The sequence below is a fragment of the Alligator sinensis genome, unplaced genomic scaffold (assembly GCF_000455745.1).
Source record: "Alligator sinensis unplaced genomic scaffold, ASM45574v1 scaffold867_1, whole genome shotgun sequence".
NCBI classification, from domain to species: domain Eukaryota; kingdom Metazoa; phylum Chordata; order Crocodylia; family Alligatoridae; genus Alligator; species Alligator sinensis.
The window spans coordinates 224,197-246,037 of NW_005842842.1; the positions used below are offsets into that span (position 1 = coordinate 224,197).

The 21,841-nt window shown below is 38.0% G+C and overlaps 1 protein-coding gene across 1 annotated transcript in view; it reads left to right on the plus strand.

Annotated features, from left to right (window-relative positions):
• The window catches only part of FAM83B (family with sequence similarity 83 member B), a 92,084-nt gene extending 70,550 nt beyond the window's left edge, over nt 1-21,534 (plus strand). Inside the window, exons 2-4 of the mRNA XM_014525594.2 lie at nt 6,290-6,454; nt 15,571-15,695; nt 18,634-21,534. Coding sequence (XP_014381080.1) covers nt 6,290-6,454; nt 15,571-15,695; nt 18,634-20,995 — 2,652 coding nt within the window. The 3' untranslated portion in view covers nt 20,996-21,534. The remainder of the gene's footprint in view (nt 1-6,289; nt 6,455-15,570; nt 15,696-18,633) is intronic.
• Nucleotides 21,535-21,841: the final 307 nt, after the last annotated feature.

Below are 21,841 nucleotides of genomic sequence, written 5' to 3' on the forward strand. Positions count from 1 at the left end.
CAGTAGAAGTTGATTGATTGGGTCATCATTGGGCACATCTACATGTTCTTTAATGCACCTTAGATACTGAGTGTTTAGTTTAATACTTCGTTAATAAAGTACTAACTAAACATGCGATACCTAGAGTTACTGTGCAGTAGCACCAGCACATGGTTATTTAGTGACGCTTATTGTGCATTCGCTTAATAACACTCTGCAGTAGGCTGTTAGCATGGTTTGTGCTGTGATGCACTACTGTGCAGTGTTATGTGCAGTAGGCTAGTGCACAGTAAGTGTCTTGTGTAGGTGAGCAAGGTAAAAAGGGGGATATCCCTGTCCAGTGTGTGCAAATCCCTACTCTAAACTGTTGCCATGATAACATTTTTGCTGGAGTTCTGAACTCTTCTTTAGTTTCTTCTGGAAATGTTAGCCAATCTTACAACCTGCTGCCAGGGAGGATGTCAGTTAACCACAAACAGTCAAACAAACTGATTTTTTGATTTTGTTCCCATTATCAACAGGCCAGTCAAGCTGACATGGGGATAGGTTTGGTTCATGCAGAACTCCTCCAATATAACCATAAAATGAGGAATTAGCTCTACGGCCACAACTTCACTCTTCCACCAATATTAACATTGAGGAAATCTCTTTCCAATTCCAAGATTTCATGGTTCATTCAGTTCCACATAAATTCACAGACGCCTCTTGTATACATTAAGACACATCTTTGACTTCTTTGAATGCCTAATCTACTGTCTCTTGTTGACTATCTTTGCTTACCCTGAAACCAGAACCAACACAGGCCAGCAGTCTTTCCACATCAAAATTACTTTCCTGACTTTTTAACTGATAAACAAATATTTCACTTCTCTGAGGTTCATAAAGCACTGCAATATCATGTATACTAGTCATAGTATTTGGGTTTTAGAGCTCATCTGTTTTTATTTAAAAAGAAATTATTTTGTACATACCCAGAATTTTTAAAGACATTCTTTTAATCAAGAATTCTTTGAATAATTGAATCATTGTATACTAGTACTTAAGACATACTGAGTTTTAAATATGTTTATTTGCCAGATAGTGTATATACTTTTAAAACCATCTACTTTTCTGTAAACATCATATATTTAATTTCTGTCCTAAGAAAATCTCTGTTCAATTAAACTGTTTTTACTTATCAATCTATGGTTAGTTAAGTTTATCAAAAAAATATTTAATGTAGTATATGATGTTTTACCATTTAGTCAAATTATTATTTGTATTTTATCAGATTAAATGTGGATCATAAAACACATGTCTGCTAGTATCTCAAACAAAAAACTGTTGATTAAAGTGAAAACAGTTTTGAGCCTAAATACTTCATTGGGTTACATGGTTAGAGAAAATAACTTAGATCAGAATTTAGATCACCAAATTAATCAAATTAGTAAAAAAAAAAACCCACAAAAGCCTATAATGTTAAGTTTGGAAGTGGGCATTTACTGAACATTAAGTGAGAAAATAACTGTAAAGACTATATTTAATATAGCATCTGCTTTAGACATGTCACTGAAATTAGTTGCTCTATGTAATGTTAATTTAATCAGACTAGTTCACTTTTCCTTTTTTTGCAAGGGCAGTTTTTCCTGCCTTGTCAATTACCTTCCACCTCTGGCAGTGAAAAATTATGAGGCATTTTCAGTTTAAGGTTACTTGTGATTGCTATGGGGTGATAATTTTGATAGGGCACGTAAAGATTTCTCCTGGAGGCTTGAATTTGGCAGTATTTGGCTGGAAACTACCATTTAATGATTCAGTATTTACTGTAAGATGTGAATACATTTTACAAAGCAGTACAACTCTTTTAGGCCAGACTTCTTATTTCCTTAAAGAACAAAGAAAAATTATAGGTAAAGGTAGCAGATAATCTGAGTAGTACACAAAGGATGTGTCTACATGAGATGCTTTACTGTGCAGTAATGCAGTTTACTATGTAGTAAGTGTGTGCATCTACACATGCACATGCTTACTGTGTAGTAAACCTCACTAATCGTGAGTAAATTTTCTACCTGCAAAATCAAGTAGAAAATTTAGTTTTGATTACTTACTACACAGTAGCGCTCATGTAGACACCTGACCAAGAGCAACTCTGCTCCCAGTCAGAAAGAGCTGCAGGGGTGGGGTAGCTGCCAGCCCCTTGCCCCAGTCCACTGGTGGGACAGCTAGGGGGAGCCAGGACCAGGAACTCCCTGTGTTGCCCTGTGGGGTCAAGCCAACTTTCAGGATCGTAATATTGCACTGTTAGACAGGTGAGTGTGACACAACTGCACATATACAAACACACAAATCAATTAGGTACATACACGCACACTACCAACTCAGGCACATACACATTCAGACTAGCCTAGGCACATGCATACCTATCACAAATTCTGCCATCACGGTAGCCACGCTGAGAGATTCTTGCTCCTGGTTAGCCATCTATACATGCGCTACTGTGCAGTAAGTAATCAGGAGTAAATTTGATACTTGTATTTACAGGCAGCAAATTTACTCATGATTAGAGCAAATTACTGCACAGTAAGTGTCTGCATGTGTAGATGTTGATGCTTACCACATAATAATTAGCTCTAATCTCATGTAAAGTGTCTCATGTAGATGCGCTCAGTGAGACCAAAAGAACTGAATTTATGCAACAAGCAATTTTATGAGTTTCTGTATGCAGTGTGAAATAATAATAGTTCTTTATCTGCCCACTCCTTTATTAGATCTCATTGTTACGTTGGCTGCTTGCTACACTTATCAATATAAGGGTCATTTCTACAGATGGTTTAGAAACCATCTAAAACACAATAATGAAACCTATTCCCAATTGATGTAGTATGTAAATGAAGCTGCAAATGTTATCAATTCAAGCTTTAAACAAATACATACATTTAATTAAATGTATGTATTTAATGCTCATTGTTAGAAGAGTAATCTCAATCTTTTTAGTTATATATAAAAATCTTCCCTATTTATAATTTTGTGTTTTTCATGGAAACCATGAAAAAAGAAGTTTCCGCAAACCCTGAGAAAATGGCAATTCCCACAATTTTGGCATAGAATTGCCAGGAAAAAAAAAAGACTAAAAATAAAATGCTGGCTTCCCAGTGGGAGCCAGTGGTCCCTGGGGATGCTGCAGCCTGGCCCAGCAGCCTGCTGGGGTTGGGGAGGGGAAAGGGAGATGTTGGCAAGAAGGGGAACAACAAAGATAAGAGCCAGCCCCCATCCCTCACTGCTGATTGCCCCGGAGTGCTGCCTTTCTTGCGGCCCCAGCCTGCTCTGCCAGTCAGCAACAAGAGGTGGGGTCAAACCATGGGAAGCCCTCTTGGCCAACCAGTGGTGAGGGGCAGGGCCACTGGGACCAATTAGCAGCTGGAGGCCACTGGAAAAAGACTGTGAAAATGGTGCCATGCACTGCGAGTGGCCCACAATGTTTCTCTTGTCTCAGAAAAAAATAAGTAGATCTCCAGTTATATTATCAAACTGAGGCAGAAGTACTCTTTACCTTCTTATTTCTTTGGACAACATACTCCCTTCCACTGTGCAAAGGAGCAGAAAAATATGGACAAAGAAACAGAAACGCAAGGAAGATTGATAAATATTAAGATCAGAAGAGATGATTACTGTCATTCAGTTCAACGTCTGCATCCCACATCCATAGATTTTCAGCTACTAAGAAAATCACGCAACCTTGATTTAAAGATTTCAAGTCATAGGGAAAACATCATAATCCTGGATGTTCTAAGGGTTGGTTAGTTCATCATTAAAAATGGATAATTTGCTAATTGTTTGAATTTGGCAAGATTCCACTTCTAAATGTGCTTTGTCTGCAAGATTAATGATCTATGGACAGGCATGCACAGGTCAGATGGAGAGTATGGTAAGAGTTGCCCTCTTATGGCCATGCAGGAATGGAAGAAAGGGATATGCCCAAGGTTGTAAGATAGAGAGCTCCACAACAATCTTTACTATTCTTAAAACTAAAGATATTTGAGTTTTCAGCGGTCAGAAGTGTTAGGCTACCCACAGGCACTACCAAAAAAGAGCACATGTGGAAAATCTTCAACTAGGATTTCCCATTCCTTGAAAAAGTGTAGCTTGTCAAGTGGATAAATTCACTGTGAAAGTTAACAAAAGTATTTTAAAATAGTTATATTAGGGAGGAGGAAAGGACTCAATATGCTGCTGATCTCTAGGAATTTAGAAAAAATATTTGGGATATTTACAAAAAAAGGGTAAACATACACACATCACCACTTTTGTTATACTGCAATTTTGTTTCTGCATTTATGAAAACATGGTTAAAGCAATATTTTTAAAACTAGCTTCCAATTTAAATCTCTTCATCATTTGGGTTGCAGTAACCAAAGATACTGCATACAAGTGGATGAGAGTGATTTCTGAAGGATGTGATGATGGTTTTGAATATATAATATAGTTGATTCAATGTGTACTGATGAATCCATTCATTATACAGCTCTTTTATTTCAAACAAATGTCTGAAATCAAATGAGAATCTACTTCTAAGAGACATAGAAAGGGCTTAGTTCCATATTGAAACAACAGGGTTGTTTGAGATCAGCTGTTTTCCTTTAATCTTTTCACCCAACAGGCCCAGCCAGTCTTGGCAGCTGTCTTTTCAGATGCTAGTGAAACCAGACAGATAACTTGAATATGGCAACCCTGCTTATTCAGTTCTGCCTACCTTAGAAATGAGGCCAAGCAAGAACAGCAATAAAAAACCCGAAAAAACAAACCCAAAACCTAAACCAAAAATATCTCTGGGCTCCCCCTCAACCCTCTAAAAAGAAGAAGAAAAAAAACCCCATCTCAATCCACCAGTCAACCAAAAGAAAACTCCCAAATGAACAAGACACTAGATGTAAGATTCAAATTGTATTTAGCATCTTCTTTAAAACTTGAGCAACAAAATACTTCTTACTGTTAACAAGTGAGCATTAATAAAAAAAAAATTGTCACTACAATTCATTTCACAGGTACATGAAAAGGTTCTACGATTCCTACCTAATTAACTGTTTTTCACCCTATTTATACAAGGAATGTTTCAAATGCTGAGAACTTGCACTAAAGCTCTTTGTTTGTATCATCTGACCTCCCAAAAGACATGATTGTTAACGGTCCCCTCATTTTTCTTAATGATTTAGTTTTCACTAACCATTTAATGTTTATACCTAAGTATTTTATATGAGAGATTCTTTTAGTTTAAAAAGCAGGGCTCTTCAAGGTAACTGGGGTGGCTGACTGGAGATGCAATTGATTTTGGAGCAGGCATGTATGATAAGGTCCCTTTATTTTATGAATGAGCTAAATGGCTTAGTTCTTGGTTTTGGGATGAGATTAGCAGTTCCAATATAGTATAATAATTATAACAATAAAAACCAAAACTGCAGATGGTTCAATAAAGTTAATGACAATGGTAAATCACGTGTAGTGCCAAAACCCACCACGTGCAGATGTTCATTGTACCCAGTGTGCAATCTTACAGCTTTATAAATCTATATATGTAGAAAGAGAGAGAGAGGAATTGAAGAGAATGAAATATTTTTCAAAATTAAAAGTTTTTCTTACAGATATTCAAGCACTCTCTTTTTCTCTGCCCTTCTTCTGCACTTCAGTATTAATTCTGGAATTATCAATAATGTATAAGTGACTTGTAGGCTAGGCATTATATTTCCTTATTCAGACTTATCTGTATTTTTTTAGTTAGTCAAGTCTAGCAGTGGGCTGATTCAGCCTTCTTTATTCAGCCAAACCCTCACTGAATTGTGGGAGTTTCATCTGAGTTAAGAGTACAAAATGAACTATATGATGAAACATAGAGTCATCCTTGTTGATTCTTAAAATACTGTGGGGAGGGGGAGGTGGCCAATACTTAGAACAGTATTTCAAATTAAGATTGGCTAGTGCCTTATACATAAACAACATAATTCTTGGGGTTTTTTCTGCAGCCAAACTACAGTAATACTTGACTAATGGTTTTACTGTTTATTTTCATTTTGCCTTTATTTTTATTAATGTACAAAAAGCCTTTCCACACTTTTTAAAATATGTCACCAGTATGTCAGACAAGTGGTCACATGGCCCCTACTGTACCTTTATCAAATTAGGATCAAATTGTCTTAAAGAGTATCCTATGTTTAAAAACACATTTAGAGCTTTTTTTGTATGGAAAGATTACAAATTCATTAGTTGCACTATATAAACAATATTTAATTTTTTTATCACTAAATAAATATTGTAATATTTTCTCTTCTTTTTCTTACAGGCCATTGCCATAGTTATGGATATTTTTACAGATGTGGATATATTTAGAGAAATTGTTGAGGCATCTACCAGAGGAATTGCTGTATATCTTCTTCTTGATGAGTCCAAGTTCAGTCACTTTCTTAAAATGACAGAAAAACAGGGCTGTCAAGTCCAGAGGCTCAGGGTAAGGCTTCATATTTCACAACAAAATACATATTTACTGCATAGTTTTTGTAACTCAGTGAAATGATGTTATTATTTTAGGGGTATAAAAACCCTTCAATATAGCTTTTTTATTGAATATGTAATTTAATTTATGAGCCATACCAGATGGCAGTGTAGCAGCATCTACATGAGTGGAGGAATGCACAGTTGTTACTGCACAGAACTGGTATTACTGCGCAGTACCGTCGTCATATGTTTTTTTCCTGATGCTACTGCACATTAGCTTGTTGCTACTGCACAGTAGTCTCTCATGTAGACATGCCTGTTGTGCTAGAAAAAGGATCCTGTATAATATTTTTGTGAATTTCAAAACATTTTTTGCTTTTTCTGGACCTGACAAAAATTCAATCAAAATACACATTTTTGAGTGTTATTATTTTACATATATATTTTTGCGTCTTGCAGGATATGAGGACTTAATATGCATGTTTGGAAAACCAAAATATGTTCTTGTTTAAAAATACAGATTCAAGACTTTTTTTTTAAATTACAATTCACTGAGAAGGCATGGGACTTTATTTTCTAGTGTCTTCCTGAAAATTTGTATCAACATCTGATAGTTAACCTAATAACTATGTCCCATAATTAGTTAGATGAGTGAAATGGTCTCTTTCCAGTTAGATTATGGAGAATTAAAGTCCACATTTTCCAGAATCAGACTATATGCCCTCAATATATCACTGGGAGCACAATCCAATCCAATGTGCTTTTTGGCCTGACACAAATATGTTAGATGTACTTATAAAAGTCTGTCATACCAAGGACAATGCTAAAAAATATTGGAGCTGTTCCAAGAAAGCTTTCAGCATTTTATTTGTGATTCTGTACAATTTCCTTAGATGAATTTTAGTGTAGGCTCATTTGCAATTACTTATTTCTATAACTATTAGTTAATGTATGCATCGGCAAAAATGTTGCAAAAGGTCTTAGCATCCCCCAAATTATTCAAAGTGTTACTGCTTGACAAGAGCCCAGTCCTAAATTGAGCTGTATGATATGATGTCCACATGGATTGCCTAAGGTTTCCTTTAAAATTGCAAGTAGACTTCTATTATGTAGCAATTTCTGTTGTATATTGCAGGGAAGTATTAGCTTATGTATTCTTTGACATAATGCCATATTACTTACTTATTTTATGTTTAGGAATGTGTGATACTGCCCTCTAGTGGCTGGCTAAGGGAGAGATAAGGGATGTGCTTAAGAGTAGGAATGGCCAACATACCACACACATACTTCTGGTAATCTGGCATTTTTCTAAACACTAATAGTGATTTACATGAAATAGTGTTTTCCAGTAGAAATATACATGGAGATTTTCACTACTAGAAACAAAAATGATGTGTACATTTACAACTGTTACAAGATTAGTTACAATGTCATATCATAATAAAAAATAAGTGCCAACATTTTAAGAAGCCTTTTGGAACCATGATATCACATATCTTGGGTATAATTCTGAGAAATAAGTATAATAATTTCAAAAGCTCCATTTTCTGTAGGAAATCTCAATTTACAAGAGATAAAAAACATTAAAAGGGACTGTCATCAACCAAATGCTAGTGCTTGAATCTAAACAGCGTCTAAAAATTAAAGCTAAACCAATGAGGGACATTAAGAAGGCGATGGTTCATTTATGAGAAGAATCTTTTAAAACATGTGTAGCATGTGATTAGCTTAAAAAACCCTTTTCATATGAAAGAACTTCTATCTTGAAAACATTCATTTTGATCAAAAAATGTCTGCAGCCTCATACAATGCCATACTGAAAGCTTCACCAGATGCTTCTGTAACAGAAAATAAAGCTTTAAAAGTGGCTACAGGTATAGATGAATTAACTCCAAGGTTGCTTTGTATATCGTCATGGAAGCAAGATGTAGCACAAAGGTGTAAGTCTCTACTTTCAGACTGAGGACATTGCTCTTTGAGCATCTAAACTTTCCTTCATTTATGAATTAGCAAACTTCAGCTACATCTTTTTATTTGTATTTTCTTTATTCTCTAACCCTAATTTGGGGTTTGTTTCAGTTGTTTTGTTACAGTTGTTTTAGTAGGGTTTAGGCTTGTTTTTCTGTTTTGTTTTGGTTTTATAGACCTCAAAATCACTTGCATGGTGGCTGTCAAAATTAATATACTTAAATCAATGTAGATTACTACAGATTAGCATGGATTAAAGGGATGTGCCCTTTAGAAAGTATCTGGGCAAGGCCTGTGTAGTAACATCACTTTTTATGCAAGGCAATTTAACAGCATTGGGTATCGTGTGTGTATTCGCTAAAAGGATAATAGACTCCAAGGGTACATGCAGATGTTACATTTAGATCAATTTAAGTAGGGTTAGGTTGTCCTAAATGCCCATGTGTGTAAACACTTGGAGGTTTTAAATGAGGGCAAAAATATCCAGCCCAATCTAAGTTAGTGAACTCAGATGAACTACCTTAGATTGGGAATGGGTGAACCCAGGTGTTCCCAAACTGTGGTATGCATACCCCTGGGGATACACAAGACATCTCTGGGGGTACCTGGGAGAAATTATATAATTGGCAGATTTAATTTTCATTATCATAATTGGCATTTAAGGAGTTAAAATATATAACACATGCAGGTAGAGGTAAGTGGGCAGCTGGCAGATCTGGAAGTGGGTACATAATAAACAAAAGTTTGGGAACCTCTGGGTTAGCCCAATATGTTGAATATGTTCAGAGCATAGCCCTCGGGCTGGAAAAGCCCAGCCACTCACCCCAGCCCTAGAGCTGTGCTCTTTCTACCTCCCTGAATCTGACTGGACTAATTTTAGCCCCCGGATGTCGCTACCCCAGGATGGACAAACTGCCCTGCATCCTGCTACCCCCCCTGCCCCAGCTGATCTACCAATCCCCCTGTGGACCCACTAGTCCCCACAATCCTGCCTCTTCCACCTCCCATCATAAGTTACTAACACTAGGCTCCCAGCGTGGCTTTGGGAACTGGCAAAGATCTGCACATGCCACTTCCGTTCTGTGATCTCATGGCTTAAAGCAAGCTGCATGACTGCAGCCTGGGTGCAGCAAACATCTGTACATGCCCCAAAAGCCTACTTAAAAGAAACAAAATATATGGTTAAGAATAAAGTAATAATAAACAGATATCTGTGGACATTTACCTTTCTTGGCTATATACTATATTGTTGTATTTACCATATTTTTAGTTTTGTTTACTACAAAGTTCCTCTATTTACCATTCTTTGTGAGTGAGGCCTTGTTCCACCTTATGCTGAAAGCTGCACAAATGTTAGTCAGCTTAGTGTTATTTGGTTTAGTGGAGCAGTCACACATTAAGGCAAAAAAAGATCTTTGACTGTCCTTCACCTGAACAGCTATGACTTAACCACTGGTGGCTTGGTGAGCAGGGACAGGACTAGAAGCCTACATATTTGCATTTGTATCTCTAACAGCAAGTCTGCATGTAGTTTGTTGGAAGGGGGTGGTGCGGGGGCAGGGTGAGCACTGAAGAAAATAAAGGTTGGGCTCCTCAGAGCTCAGGTGGTACCCAGCTGGCTAGCAGCCTAGATAAGGGTGGCATGGGAGGGCAGGCTCCAGAAAAAATTGGATCGGGACCCTCAGAGCTCAGGTGGCACCCAGCTAGCCACTGGTGGCATGGGGGAGTGGACCCCAGAGAAACAAAGGATTGGGCCTGAGCTCTGAGGGACCTGATCCTCTTTTCCTCTGGAGCTTACTCCTCCCACACAGCCACCAGTGGGAGCAGCGAGCTGATTCAGGGGGCAGGAGGATGTACTTGCAGGCACTGAGTGCTCCAGGGCTGCAGCACTCACTCTGCCCAGTGTGTCCAAGGGGTGAGATGCTGTGCTCAGTCATGCTGAGCCCTGGTGTCCCCACTTGCCCTGAATCAAGAGGAGACACTGTATCATCCTGGGATGGTGGAGGACTTCCACTTGGGTGGAGCAGATGTAGAAGGTGGCCACACCTTGATGAAACAGGAGCATAATTAGACAAACTAGAGGTAATCTTGCCCTGGAGTGGCATAACTTTAAACAGAATAACGGCTGCTTTAAACCATTCAAAGGTGTTAATGTACAGCCAATCAACAGGTTAAGAGCTCCAGAAGCCACCTTAATTTACCATGTAACAGGGTTCTTGCTCTGACAACAAATACTTCCCCCACAGTGGTTATTCTGTGCTACCGTGGGAATGTAGAGGAACTGAGAGTACCCATGAGAGCATCCATGGCTTTGGAGAATTGCCTTATTCCCTATGTTTCTCTGTTTTCTCTATTTCTAAAGAGTTCCCAAAGGTGGGCCACAATTACCTCTACATCCATAGAGGTCTACATTATCTCTCAGTCCTACCATCTTCTAGTCATTGAAAGAGATAAAAAAAGGCAGAGAGTTGTATGGCTATCCTATCAGCCATTGTTATTCTCTCATGTGGCATAGCTCAAAGTTACAAGAACATATGTCCGTCCTCCTAAGAACTGGTGACTTAGGTTGCCTGCAGGTAGTGTTTGTAAAAGCATCCCTGCCCCACTCAAATCTTCCTTTGGCTTCTGTTTACTCCCCTTGAAATGAAATTCAGCTGACCTAAAACTGAATTTAAAAAATGCTCAGTCTGACCCTATCTTGCCAGTTATGTTTTACCATTGCCTAATTTATGTATGGAGAACAGGAATTTATTCAACAAGCAGCACTGAATATCCATGCAGAGAACTGAACTCATTTGTAAGCTGACTACATATCAGGACTTGTTCTCTTTTTCCATTGTCAAGCATAACCAAGAAAAGTTATAGCATATATATTACTGAAGGATGGTGGCCTGTGTACAGAAGAATGTACATGTCAGAGATTTAATTTGATTTTTTTCCCTGGCAGAAAAAATCTTTTGCAACATTTGTTTTTTCAAACTGAGAGACGTTTCAAAATTTGTGGCGAGATAAATACATGAAGTGAATTGAAAGAGAAACTCAACATTAAGTCATTTGCTTTTCTACTCTTCTCACTCTTCCCATTTTAGTCTTTTAAGTTATTTCCCCTTCTTTCATTTCCTGTTCTTCAATTTATTTCTCTTTTTTCACTCACTGAATGATTTTTTCTCCCAATAATTTCCCCATTACTCTATTTAAACCTCTGACTTTTGGAGATCCATAATTTCTTATATGTGAGGAAAGGAAAGGAGTCATTAAAGGTACTGTGAATCCAACTAAACCTGTCTTATGAAAATAGTAGGTAAAAATTATTTTCAAAGTATCAATCCTTTGTTTCTGGTTTATTGCCTGGTGCTACAGTTAGAAAAGGAATTTTGGCTTACTCAAAAAAACAGTAACTAAATACCACCATCCCAGATCTTGGAGAGCTGTACCCCTTCTGATTTGAGGGCTTAATAATGACTTAAAGAAGTAAACAAACATAACAACTTCTGAGGATGGTTTATAATACTCGGGTGAACTGATTTGTTCAATAGATGTCAGGTCATGTTGCTACTCTGTCTGAAACAGACTTTTTCATAAAAACGAGGCAAGCTCAGTTTTGGCCAGTCATCTGTTGTTCTTTGTACATGGTCTTGACATCAAGTGTAGAATGAGTAAATGAACATAGCTGAAAGCAGGTTTCACAAATACAGTGTGATGAAATGCAACACTTTGAAACCAATTGCTTTGACACCAGTTTGTTCCCAGAAGACTTAGTCACTGTATCTGGTGGTATCCAAGACTTAGGCACAGTCGGGGCTCACTTTAAGGGTGCGGACACGGCAGTTAGCGTTTGTTTCTCAGAGCTGCAATCCACAATTGAACAGCCACATTCCTGTTCCATTCATATTTACCCCATATCTGATCCCCTGTGAAGGCATTCACAGTGTCTAGGGCTAGGTACAGACACTCAAAAAGCCTAAGGCAAACTCTCAGTTACGTGGTTTTCTGTAAGCAGTGTACTTTACATCAGTAGCAAACAGAACACACATTCACCCTTTGGTGGGGGAACAGGACAAATCTTATAGTAGGTTCTGCTATTTTTAAACCAGTCTGTGTGCACCAAACTTCTGTTCTGTTATAGGTATAGACAGGTTTCCAATTACTTATACCAGTAAAAGTGTAATGTCTACCTAGCCCAGGGGACACCTGGTAAGTGCATGAAGAAACTTGCAAATATACATATAGACAGACTTTAGATAGTGTTTCTGAACATGTAAACTCAGTGTTTTACATAAAGGAAGATGTTAAAATGATCCTGGAAGATGTTAAAATGATTGTGCAATTGTGATCTGAGGACATATGCCTGATCCCAGAAATTGTGGAACCTGTCATGCCATATATACATAGCAAGACATACTATTTGGGGGATCAGGCATTCCTCAGATTTCAGTTACCCAACTGCAGAGCAGGGTGTCCAGGACAGGATACCCAATCTTCCATTCCAGGCTCCCCCATGCTGGTAGTGCCAGAGCAGCCCAGTGTTTGGGGAACTGGTTCACCAATACCACATTGCAACAGCATGTCTTTTAGTGCACAGGGAACTGGGACCTAGGGCCACTTCCAGAGATCAGGTGAGAGAGTACCCCTGGTCCTAGACTCAGGACCTGGTACTACCTCCACTGGGGAACACTCTGATGCCTAATTGCATGTGCCTCATCCCCAAAGCTTCATCCTGGGATGTGTACAGTTGGGCATTAGGAAGCCAGAGTCCCCAACTGCCCTTGTCACAGACCCAGAATCAGGCTGCACAGCATAGTTTTAAATGCATTCATGTGGAGACCACATAGGTTTCTCATGGAGGGACATCTAAAGCCATACCAGGCAGCCCAGTGCTGTTGGTGATACATTTAAATTAAAGCATGACAAACAATCCACAAAGATATTCTGCATTAAATGCAGAACATCTTTCTGGTTTTTTGCCATTTCATAACACCATAAATTCAGTGAACATCTGGCATATTGTAATTTATGGTACAATTCACATTTTAGTTGTACCACAAATATAACACCATCCAGAAAAAACAGAAGTGAACATTAGAAAAAAATAAGTGTTCCATAGGAAATGCCCCTCACTAAGTAATTCTTAGCTTATCTTTATCTTCATCTTCTTTTTCTTTAAATAAGGAAGTGGTCAAATAAGGAATTGTGATGTTTGGATAGGAAAGGAGAAAAGGCATGAAAGTGGTGGAGAAAGAGCAAAAGAGTAGAGAAGAAGACCAAGAATAAAGAGAACAGATTGGGTAGCAAATGGTGATTTTAAAATATTGCTTTTTTACCTTAAATTTAATGTTTGGGTTTTTTAATGCACTGATGAAAATTGTATTTGAAATTATGACTACTTGTGTGTTTTTCTTAATTTCCATCTCTCAGCTCAACCATGACAATTGGACCAAGTAAAATCTTCCTGGTGATTTTTGACTTCTCTAATCTAATATTCACTGACTATTAAGCCTCCTGTCCAAGTACTAGTCACTTATCTAATGCCAGATACAAAATCACTCAACTATCATAGCTAAACTAAATTATTGAGAAAAAAAGTAATAGAAACCAAAAAAAAAAGCTATACTTGTTTGCAAACTCTGGGTAGAATCCTATTTTGCTTTATGTTCCCAAGTTGTATTTCTATAGCCATGTAACTGTCTTTTTTAGTCCAAATTTTTAGGAGGTTAACAATCCATGAATGGAGGAGGAGAAGCAGAAGATGGTGCTGTAACAGGACCTAGCTTCCAAGGTGGTTGTGGCACCCCTAACAGCCCCACTGATAATACTGCACTCTCCAGACCCCCTGCCACACTTTGATGTTAATGTGTTTACCTGCAGAGACTGCCTCTAGATGCCAGAGCAGCTTTTTCCTTGGTACCTTCCTTCTTGGCAAAGTACCTAGGGCTTCTCTGTCCCCAAACACAGCCTCTCGGGCATCTCTGCTCCCAAACATGGCATCTCAGCCTCTGGCCCTTCTAGTACATTCTCTTTTGTGCTGAGTCTTGGTCCTACTGGCCTTCCTGACCCTCACTGTGCCTTAAGGTCTTTACTTGTGGCCTCCAGTCACCCCATAGCTATATCCATGTCTCATATGCATTACTCTGATTTCAGTTAATGGGCCCCTAGTTCTCTTTAGGTCAGCTTACCCTAACCCCAGGCCTCTAACCCTTGCAGAGTTACTCCCTCCCTTTCCTTGCTCCTTGCAGTGCTTAAAGCACTAGATGATTTTCAGGTATTCTCTGTGGCCTCCAAACCACCCCTGTAGCTACAACTGAAGCCTCTGGTAAGCAAAAAGCCAATGGTAATCCAGTACATAACACAAAACCATGGATCATTGGACCTACCAACAGCACTTCTGAAGATCCAAACCAGTCTGAACCTCTAGCCACGGGCTCAGGCTTATATGGCCTCTTTCTTCCCTCTGATCTGATCATGTGACCCAGCTCTCTGGTAACAGCTCCCAGGTGAAGTTACCTCCTAATCAGCATCCCAGAATTCCACTAGCCCTGTAGCCCATACTGCCTGCACCTGCTATCCCTTGCATCCTGGGTTTCTGCAAGCTCCACTGGCTCTGCTCTCCCTAACCTGCCCTGCCCTCTTGCTTTCAGTAACAGGAGTAGGGGTCCCCTGTTACAGGGCCCAATAGCCTAATGGTTTTAGCCCAGTAACTCAGTGATTAGGACAGTTCCCCAGAAAATGAAAAACCAGGTTCTAGGCTCCTTCCTCCCCACCAGCCCCTGAAAGTTTGAACGTGCACCTGTAGCAGTGCATACCTGCCCCAAACAGCAGTTGTGCAGGTGAGTGCCATTTCACTAAGTGCCATTTAGTGAAATTCTCTCTATTTCTACCAGCCAAGGTCTCATGTGTCATAGACTGCTCTTGCAGTGGGGATTTATGCACAGTCCAAATAGGAAACTTGCATTATTTGTGGTTTAGGAAATCTCAAAAGTCTTCCACAGAGACACAAAGGAACAGTATTCAGTGTTCAAGTCTGGAATTGGCTCCAAGGTGGGAGTTTGGCTACAGGTAGCAGTAATAATCCCTTCTCCCTGTTTCCCCTAAGTATTGATACATAAAATATTAAATGTAGACTGTTATATGTAGACATTAAAAGTCTTCTGTAATCGTTTTCAGAACATGAGGGTACGAACAGTAAAGGGACAAGATTATTATTCCAAATCAGGAGCAAAATTCCATGGAAAGATGGAACAGAAATTTCTTCTAATTGACTGTAAAAAAGTCATGTATGGTACTTACAGGTAAGATCAGAGCTATCATTAGAATATATTTCCATAAAATCAAGGCAATATGAATTAATCCCTTCATTATAAGTAATTTGTTTGTTTTTTATATTTTTTTCATCATATTGTAATGCTTAATGTCATCTACATCATGCATTATTAAGTACAGAACGCACGGGGGCTTTTTGAATAATTTATATGATTTTATATGAGGTTATGAATAGGGAATCTAGCAGACTCAGTTTTCTTTCAGTTGAAAGAACTCAGTAAAAATTTAATACTTGTACTAAACTTTTTGAATTATTCCTATTGTTCTGTGAATTCAAGAAGATTGCCGAAGTGTATTTTGTAAGCCTTCTTGTTAAACTTCTATTTCTAATAGTCCTTCAATAACTTGTTTTGCTAAAATGTTCTTTGACATTTGGTGTTATACAATGTAGTTAGGATGACCATATGTCCTGGTTTAGCTGGGACAATCCCAGATTTCAGAAGTTGGTCCCAGCTGGCTGTTGAGAATTATGATGGACATCTTGGAAATGTAGGGACATGGGGCACAGTCTGGCCTGAGGTGGAGAGGTGTAGAGTGTCTTGCAGGTGGACAGGTAGGCACCCCTGCCTGCCTGGCATGCAGCCTCACCCCTGCTAACTTGTGAGAGCATGGTGGGGAGGAGGCCAGTGCCCTGGATTTCCAAGATGATGTCCTGAATTTCCAGGATTTCCATATTGTCAACCTAACCGTAGTCTAGTATTAGACATGCCATATAAGTCAGGTAGGGTCTCTCACACACAGATTCCCTTCAATCTCCCTGCAGCTACTTACTAACATATAAACACACTTAAGAGCATGTCAACTGACACAATTTATACTGAACAACCGTAAAAATGTGGTAAATTAACTTAGGGATGGCTAAATTTGTCTAACACATTACTAGATATTTTACTTACCTTTCTTGCTATCTTCCTTCCTTTGGTTTTTTTGAATTCCCAATACCAGTCATTCCCAAAAGATGTGCCATGGCACACTAATGTGTCATGAAAGTGGCAGGAGTGTACCATGAAAAAATGAATGGGATGGGGGCAGACGGTCTGCGTGGTGGCATGGGGCCTACCGACCTTATCCAACCTGCAAATTGGTGAATGAAGTGTACCATCCATTTTAATCCGGAAAAAGAGTATATGACTCAGGTATCAAAAGTTTGGGAAATGCTACTATATATCAATAGAGTTCCTCTGATGTACACTATTTGAAGGTAATTTGTGTCCGTTAATACTTAGACAAGTGTGGAAAAGATGTATAAAGAGTGCTAAGGTAAATTATAAGTTCTTAAGTGAGTCAGTGTAATCCAGGTCACAGGGTTTCTGACTAGTTTGATATCTCCAACTAATAATGTAAGTTTGAGTCTGCGGGTATGCACAGGTGTTACATTTAGATCAATCCAATTAGGGTTAGGTCAATCTAAATGCCAGATAGTGCAGATGCTCAGAGGTTTTAAAACACCTATGAAATGGTGTACATGATTTAAGTTAATTTACCACAATAGGTGTACTAACTTAAATTCAAATCTGGTTAATTCAGTGTAGGAAAGGGTTAACCTGATCTCATGAATGCCTGTTTGTATATATTCACAACACAATCCTGGGGCTGGGAATCCCAGCAACTCACCCCAGGCCTAAAGCTGCATTATTCCCACCACCTGACCCTGACTGGGTTCTTTTTAGCTCCCCAACCTTCCCCAGACCAGGCAACACCCAACCCCACTGTGGAATCACTGCCCCCCCTCCCCATTCTGGCCACCCCCCTACCCAAGTTTCTTACACCAGTGCCCCCGTGCTGTTCCCAGGAGTGGCAAGTGGCTGTATGCAGTGTGAGAATGCAACTTTCTCTAAGAGAAAGTAATTTTCAAGCATTTTGGAAGATAGTACTTCTTTTGATCTGCCATGTAGGAGGCCCCATCATCAAATCCTTCAGAAATTATCTTTTTTTTTTTAAAAAAGAAAAAAATATCTTTTACAACAGCTGATTACCCTTTTTCCAATTTCTGCACTGTAAACTCAATTTAAAGTAAATATATTATTTAATGTTTCAAAAAGCAGTAGTTTTAAATAGTGCTTTATTGTAATTTTATTTTAAATCTAAACATATTTTCTTTTTCTAATTTCTTCCTGGCATATATAAAAGTAACTGATTTAAATAATAAAATATTTAAGTTACGCAACAATCCTTTTCACTGATGAACAAATACAATTATACAAGTCCTAATTCTTTATGATGTTGGTTTCAGTTTTCTTGCATTGTTTTGGCAAAAGCAAAACCCAGCATGGAATCATAAAATAAGAATTTGTTTGTTACAAATTTAATCTGTAGAACATTGTGTTTATTAATGTCATTATGCCATAAGACTTGTTATCATAACAACAAAAATGAGCCTATGTAGCTCAGTGAATGTTTTCTCTTTGTATATATAAAAAAAATAATTTATTTAGTTTATTCAGAACTGTGTAAGCACTTCTGTATATATTCCTAATTTACTTTTTTCAGAGTAAACTCAAATTACATTTCTTTCTCAAAGATAAATACATGGAGCTAATTTCCAAATATGGACTCTGGCTTTTGTCATGGATAATTTTGTACACACACATAAATGTGCCCATAGTTTAACAGATTTATGGATGGATACTTTTTTTTTAGTGCATAGTGTTTGTAAGTATAAATGAGTAGGTATAAGCTGTATGCATTTCCCACTAAAATCAAGCAAATCTCCTAATAAATTCAAACAGAACAGGACTTCCACTATTCAAAAGCCTTGGTAAATGTCCACAATTAATTTGTGGACAGTTATTTGCATGTTTCAGACTTGTTTTTGAAAAATCAGACAGGTGTTTTTTTGATGAGGTGGTAAGATCCACTTGGCCAAAGTTTTCCATTATTGCTAATTGTCATTTTTTATGCTTTCAGCTTTATGTGGTCATTTGAAAAAACCAACCTCAGCATGGTTCAAGTTATCACAGGACAGCTCGTTGAATCTTTTGATGAAGAGTTTAGGACACTCTATGCTCGATCATCTGTTCCTAGTTCATTCACACCAGAATTAATTAGGATAAACAGTCGCAGGATACTCTGGAAGAATGACACATACCAGCATTCACTGTCATCTTTAGCTTCAGTTTCTAGCCAGAGAAACCCATTTGGTAGACAAGACAAAATTCACAATTTAGACCCAATTTACTTGAAAACTCGAGGAAGATATGCAGTTAATGAAATAGATAAATATGGTTTGAGAAATAAAACCTACAATAAGCTACCCTTTCATTCAGGTATGAATATGCAAAATCAAATCAACCAGTGTCAACCCACTGAAAGAATTGAGCACTGGAAGAGACATAGTTATGCTGGAGAGAAACCAGAAAGGACTCCTTATTTTCTGCTCAACAGAGCAATGAATTGGGTTAATAATCCACCAAATACTTGGAATATGCCACCTGATAACCTTAGTATAGTGTCTTCATTACGAGAAGGCTATACAAATAGCCACAATGCACCTCAACAAAGTTTTGCTGACCATTTTGCCCGACCAAAGATTAATCTTGTAGAAAGAAATTCAATCATACGGAGATCTTTCAATGGAACAGATCATCAGATCCGCCATTTGCAACAGAGAATGCCTACCCTTGAACACACTACAAAGTCTTTTCTACGTAACTGGCGAATCGAGTCATACTTAAATGATCAATTAGATTACTCAGCAGCTTCTAATGGATCAGCAGTGGGAGACCGGTATAATGGTTATGATGCAGCTGAAAATATTAAAGCTCATGCCCTTTATTCTCACTCTCGTCTGAGGTCATCATTGGTATTTAAGCCAACTTTGCCAGAACAGCAGGAAGTAAGCAGCTGTGCAAGTTCTTCAAATTCAACTATAATTGATTCAGAGGGAAGTGAAACACCTAAAGCAGTATCCAACCATGCCCCAAGTCTGAAAAATGTGATTGACAAAAGCTCACCAAAACTCAGCACAGAAGTCCCACCTCAACCAGATGCAGCAAAAAGCCATGGAATGCAGACTGTAGAAGACCAAAAACCTAGTTTAAACCCAAATATTAGTAAGAACTCATCAGCATTCTTGTACACAACCCTGTATGCAGATAAACAAGCTGAAAACATGAAGAACCAACAAAATGAAAATATATTAAAAAGGCGAAGTTTCCCTATGTTTGACAACTCAAAATTCACGCTGGATCCAGGTGTCAAAAAACAGGAATGTAGCTATGTATATAGCACACTGACTAGGCATAGAATTAAACAGCCAGTCAATATGAAGCCTCCCGAGGACACACTTAAAAGTTCCAAAAGCTTACACAATGTGACCAACCATGTACCACCTGAAGATAAAAACATCAAAGGAGAATCAAAGAGCCCCACTACTGCCAAGGCAATTTCTATGGCTGCTCTTGCTGAAGCTAGCAAAGAGGAGCCTAGCAAAGATTGCACTTCAAAGAAAGAAAATAAAAATTCCCCGAGTTTCCTGAAAAAGGGATCCCAGAAACTGAAATCATTTCTCAATCTCACACCAGACAAGAAAGAAAATTTGTCAAAAAACAAAGCTCCCGCTTTTTACAGAATGTGTAGCAGTTCTGATACTCTGACTTCTGAAGGTGAAGAGAATCAAAAGCCAAAAATGTCTGAGACTAAAACTGATACTTTCCCAAGAAGAAAAAGGATTACATCTTCAAATTCACAAGGAAGCTTGCATAAAAGTAAAGAAGATGTTACTGCAAACCTTTCAAAGTCTCCAAAGTCACGAAAGTCACCAACACCTCTACCTGATGAAAGCAATAAAAAGTGTCCTCCTCTGTGCCCCAAAGAAAATAAGTTCATAGAAACTGCAGGAGATGCATCTGCTCCTAGATTTAATACTGAGCAGATCCAGTACCAAGATGTGAAAGAAATGATAACAAATGCTACCCATGAAACTGCACCTATTTCAACCCCTTCACAAAGAGTAAATACAGTGATGCCTCAGCTTACAATTGCAAAACAGAAAGAGGAGTTATTAAGATCTCATTTGAATGACAGACGTGTTTATAGTCGCTATGAGCAATTCTGTAAAGTGGAACGATCTGGTCAACTTTCAGAAAACACAACAAATAGCAGTTCATATCCCTCAGAAATGAAAAACAAACCCTTAGAGAACAACCATGCCAGGGGTAATCAGATGGTTAATTACAACTCAACTGCATACCATCCATTACAGCCTAATGAAAACAAGCTCCGAGGATTTATGCAAAAGTTTGGGAATTTACTACATAAAAACAAATGACCTAAATGGACGGAGGATTATTTGTAAAATAGCCAGGGCAGCAAGGTTGTAAATACTTAACTGGAATTGATCAATGAGCAACTTTTGTACTTGGGTTTCTGCAGGTGTTAGAACATTGTAATTAATGTATATGTTTTTACATGATGAAACAAGAATTACTACACTTAAGTCATTACAGATAATATGTATCTACAGTCAATTTTAAAGGAGATATTTATAGCACAAATACTGTAAGATTATTTTGAAATACTTTCCGTTGTACAGAAAGTATGTAATAATATGTTGTAAGAAAGTTTGAAAAGGATGCAGGATTATTTTTAAACTTCAGCCAATAATGTTTTCAAAATATGTCCTTTAAAATTAGGGTGGTCCTGAGATAAATGGCCTGCTGTGTATTTTCAGCATGTATGTGCTCTTGTCAATCCATTACATGTTACTTAGCCTTTTAAACTAATTTAGAAAAGCCTCTTACAGGCTATTTCTTGTCACTAATTTTTCCCATAGACAATGTGGAAATGTTAGGACAACAGTGGAAAACCTTACTTAATGTAGCAAATATTGCATTTAATATTGAATTTGTATGTTATTATTACCACAAATATCAAAATTAACTTTACCCAGGATATGATGTACCCACTTATATTTTTAAACTATTATGACTGTGTGACTATAGTGTCAGCTGTTTAAAAAACATTGATATATCAGGATTCCTTGAAAGTAGGTGACAGTTGAAATTTCACCTGAACTATATAATTAACTTTATACTACACTTGCCAGTATTGTGTCTTTAGAAACATTTTTGCTGCATTTTAAATTTGCTGCTTTAAACAAGAAAATTAGTCTATG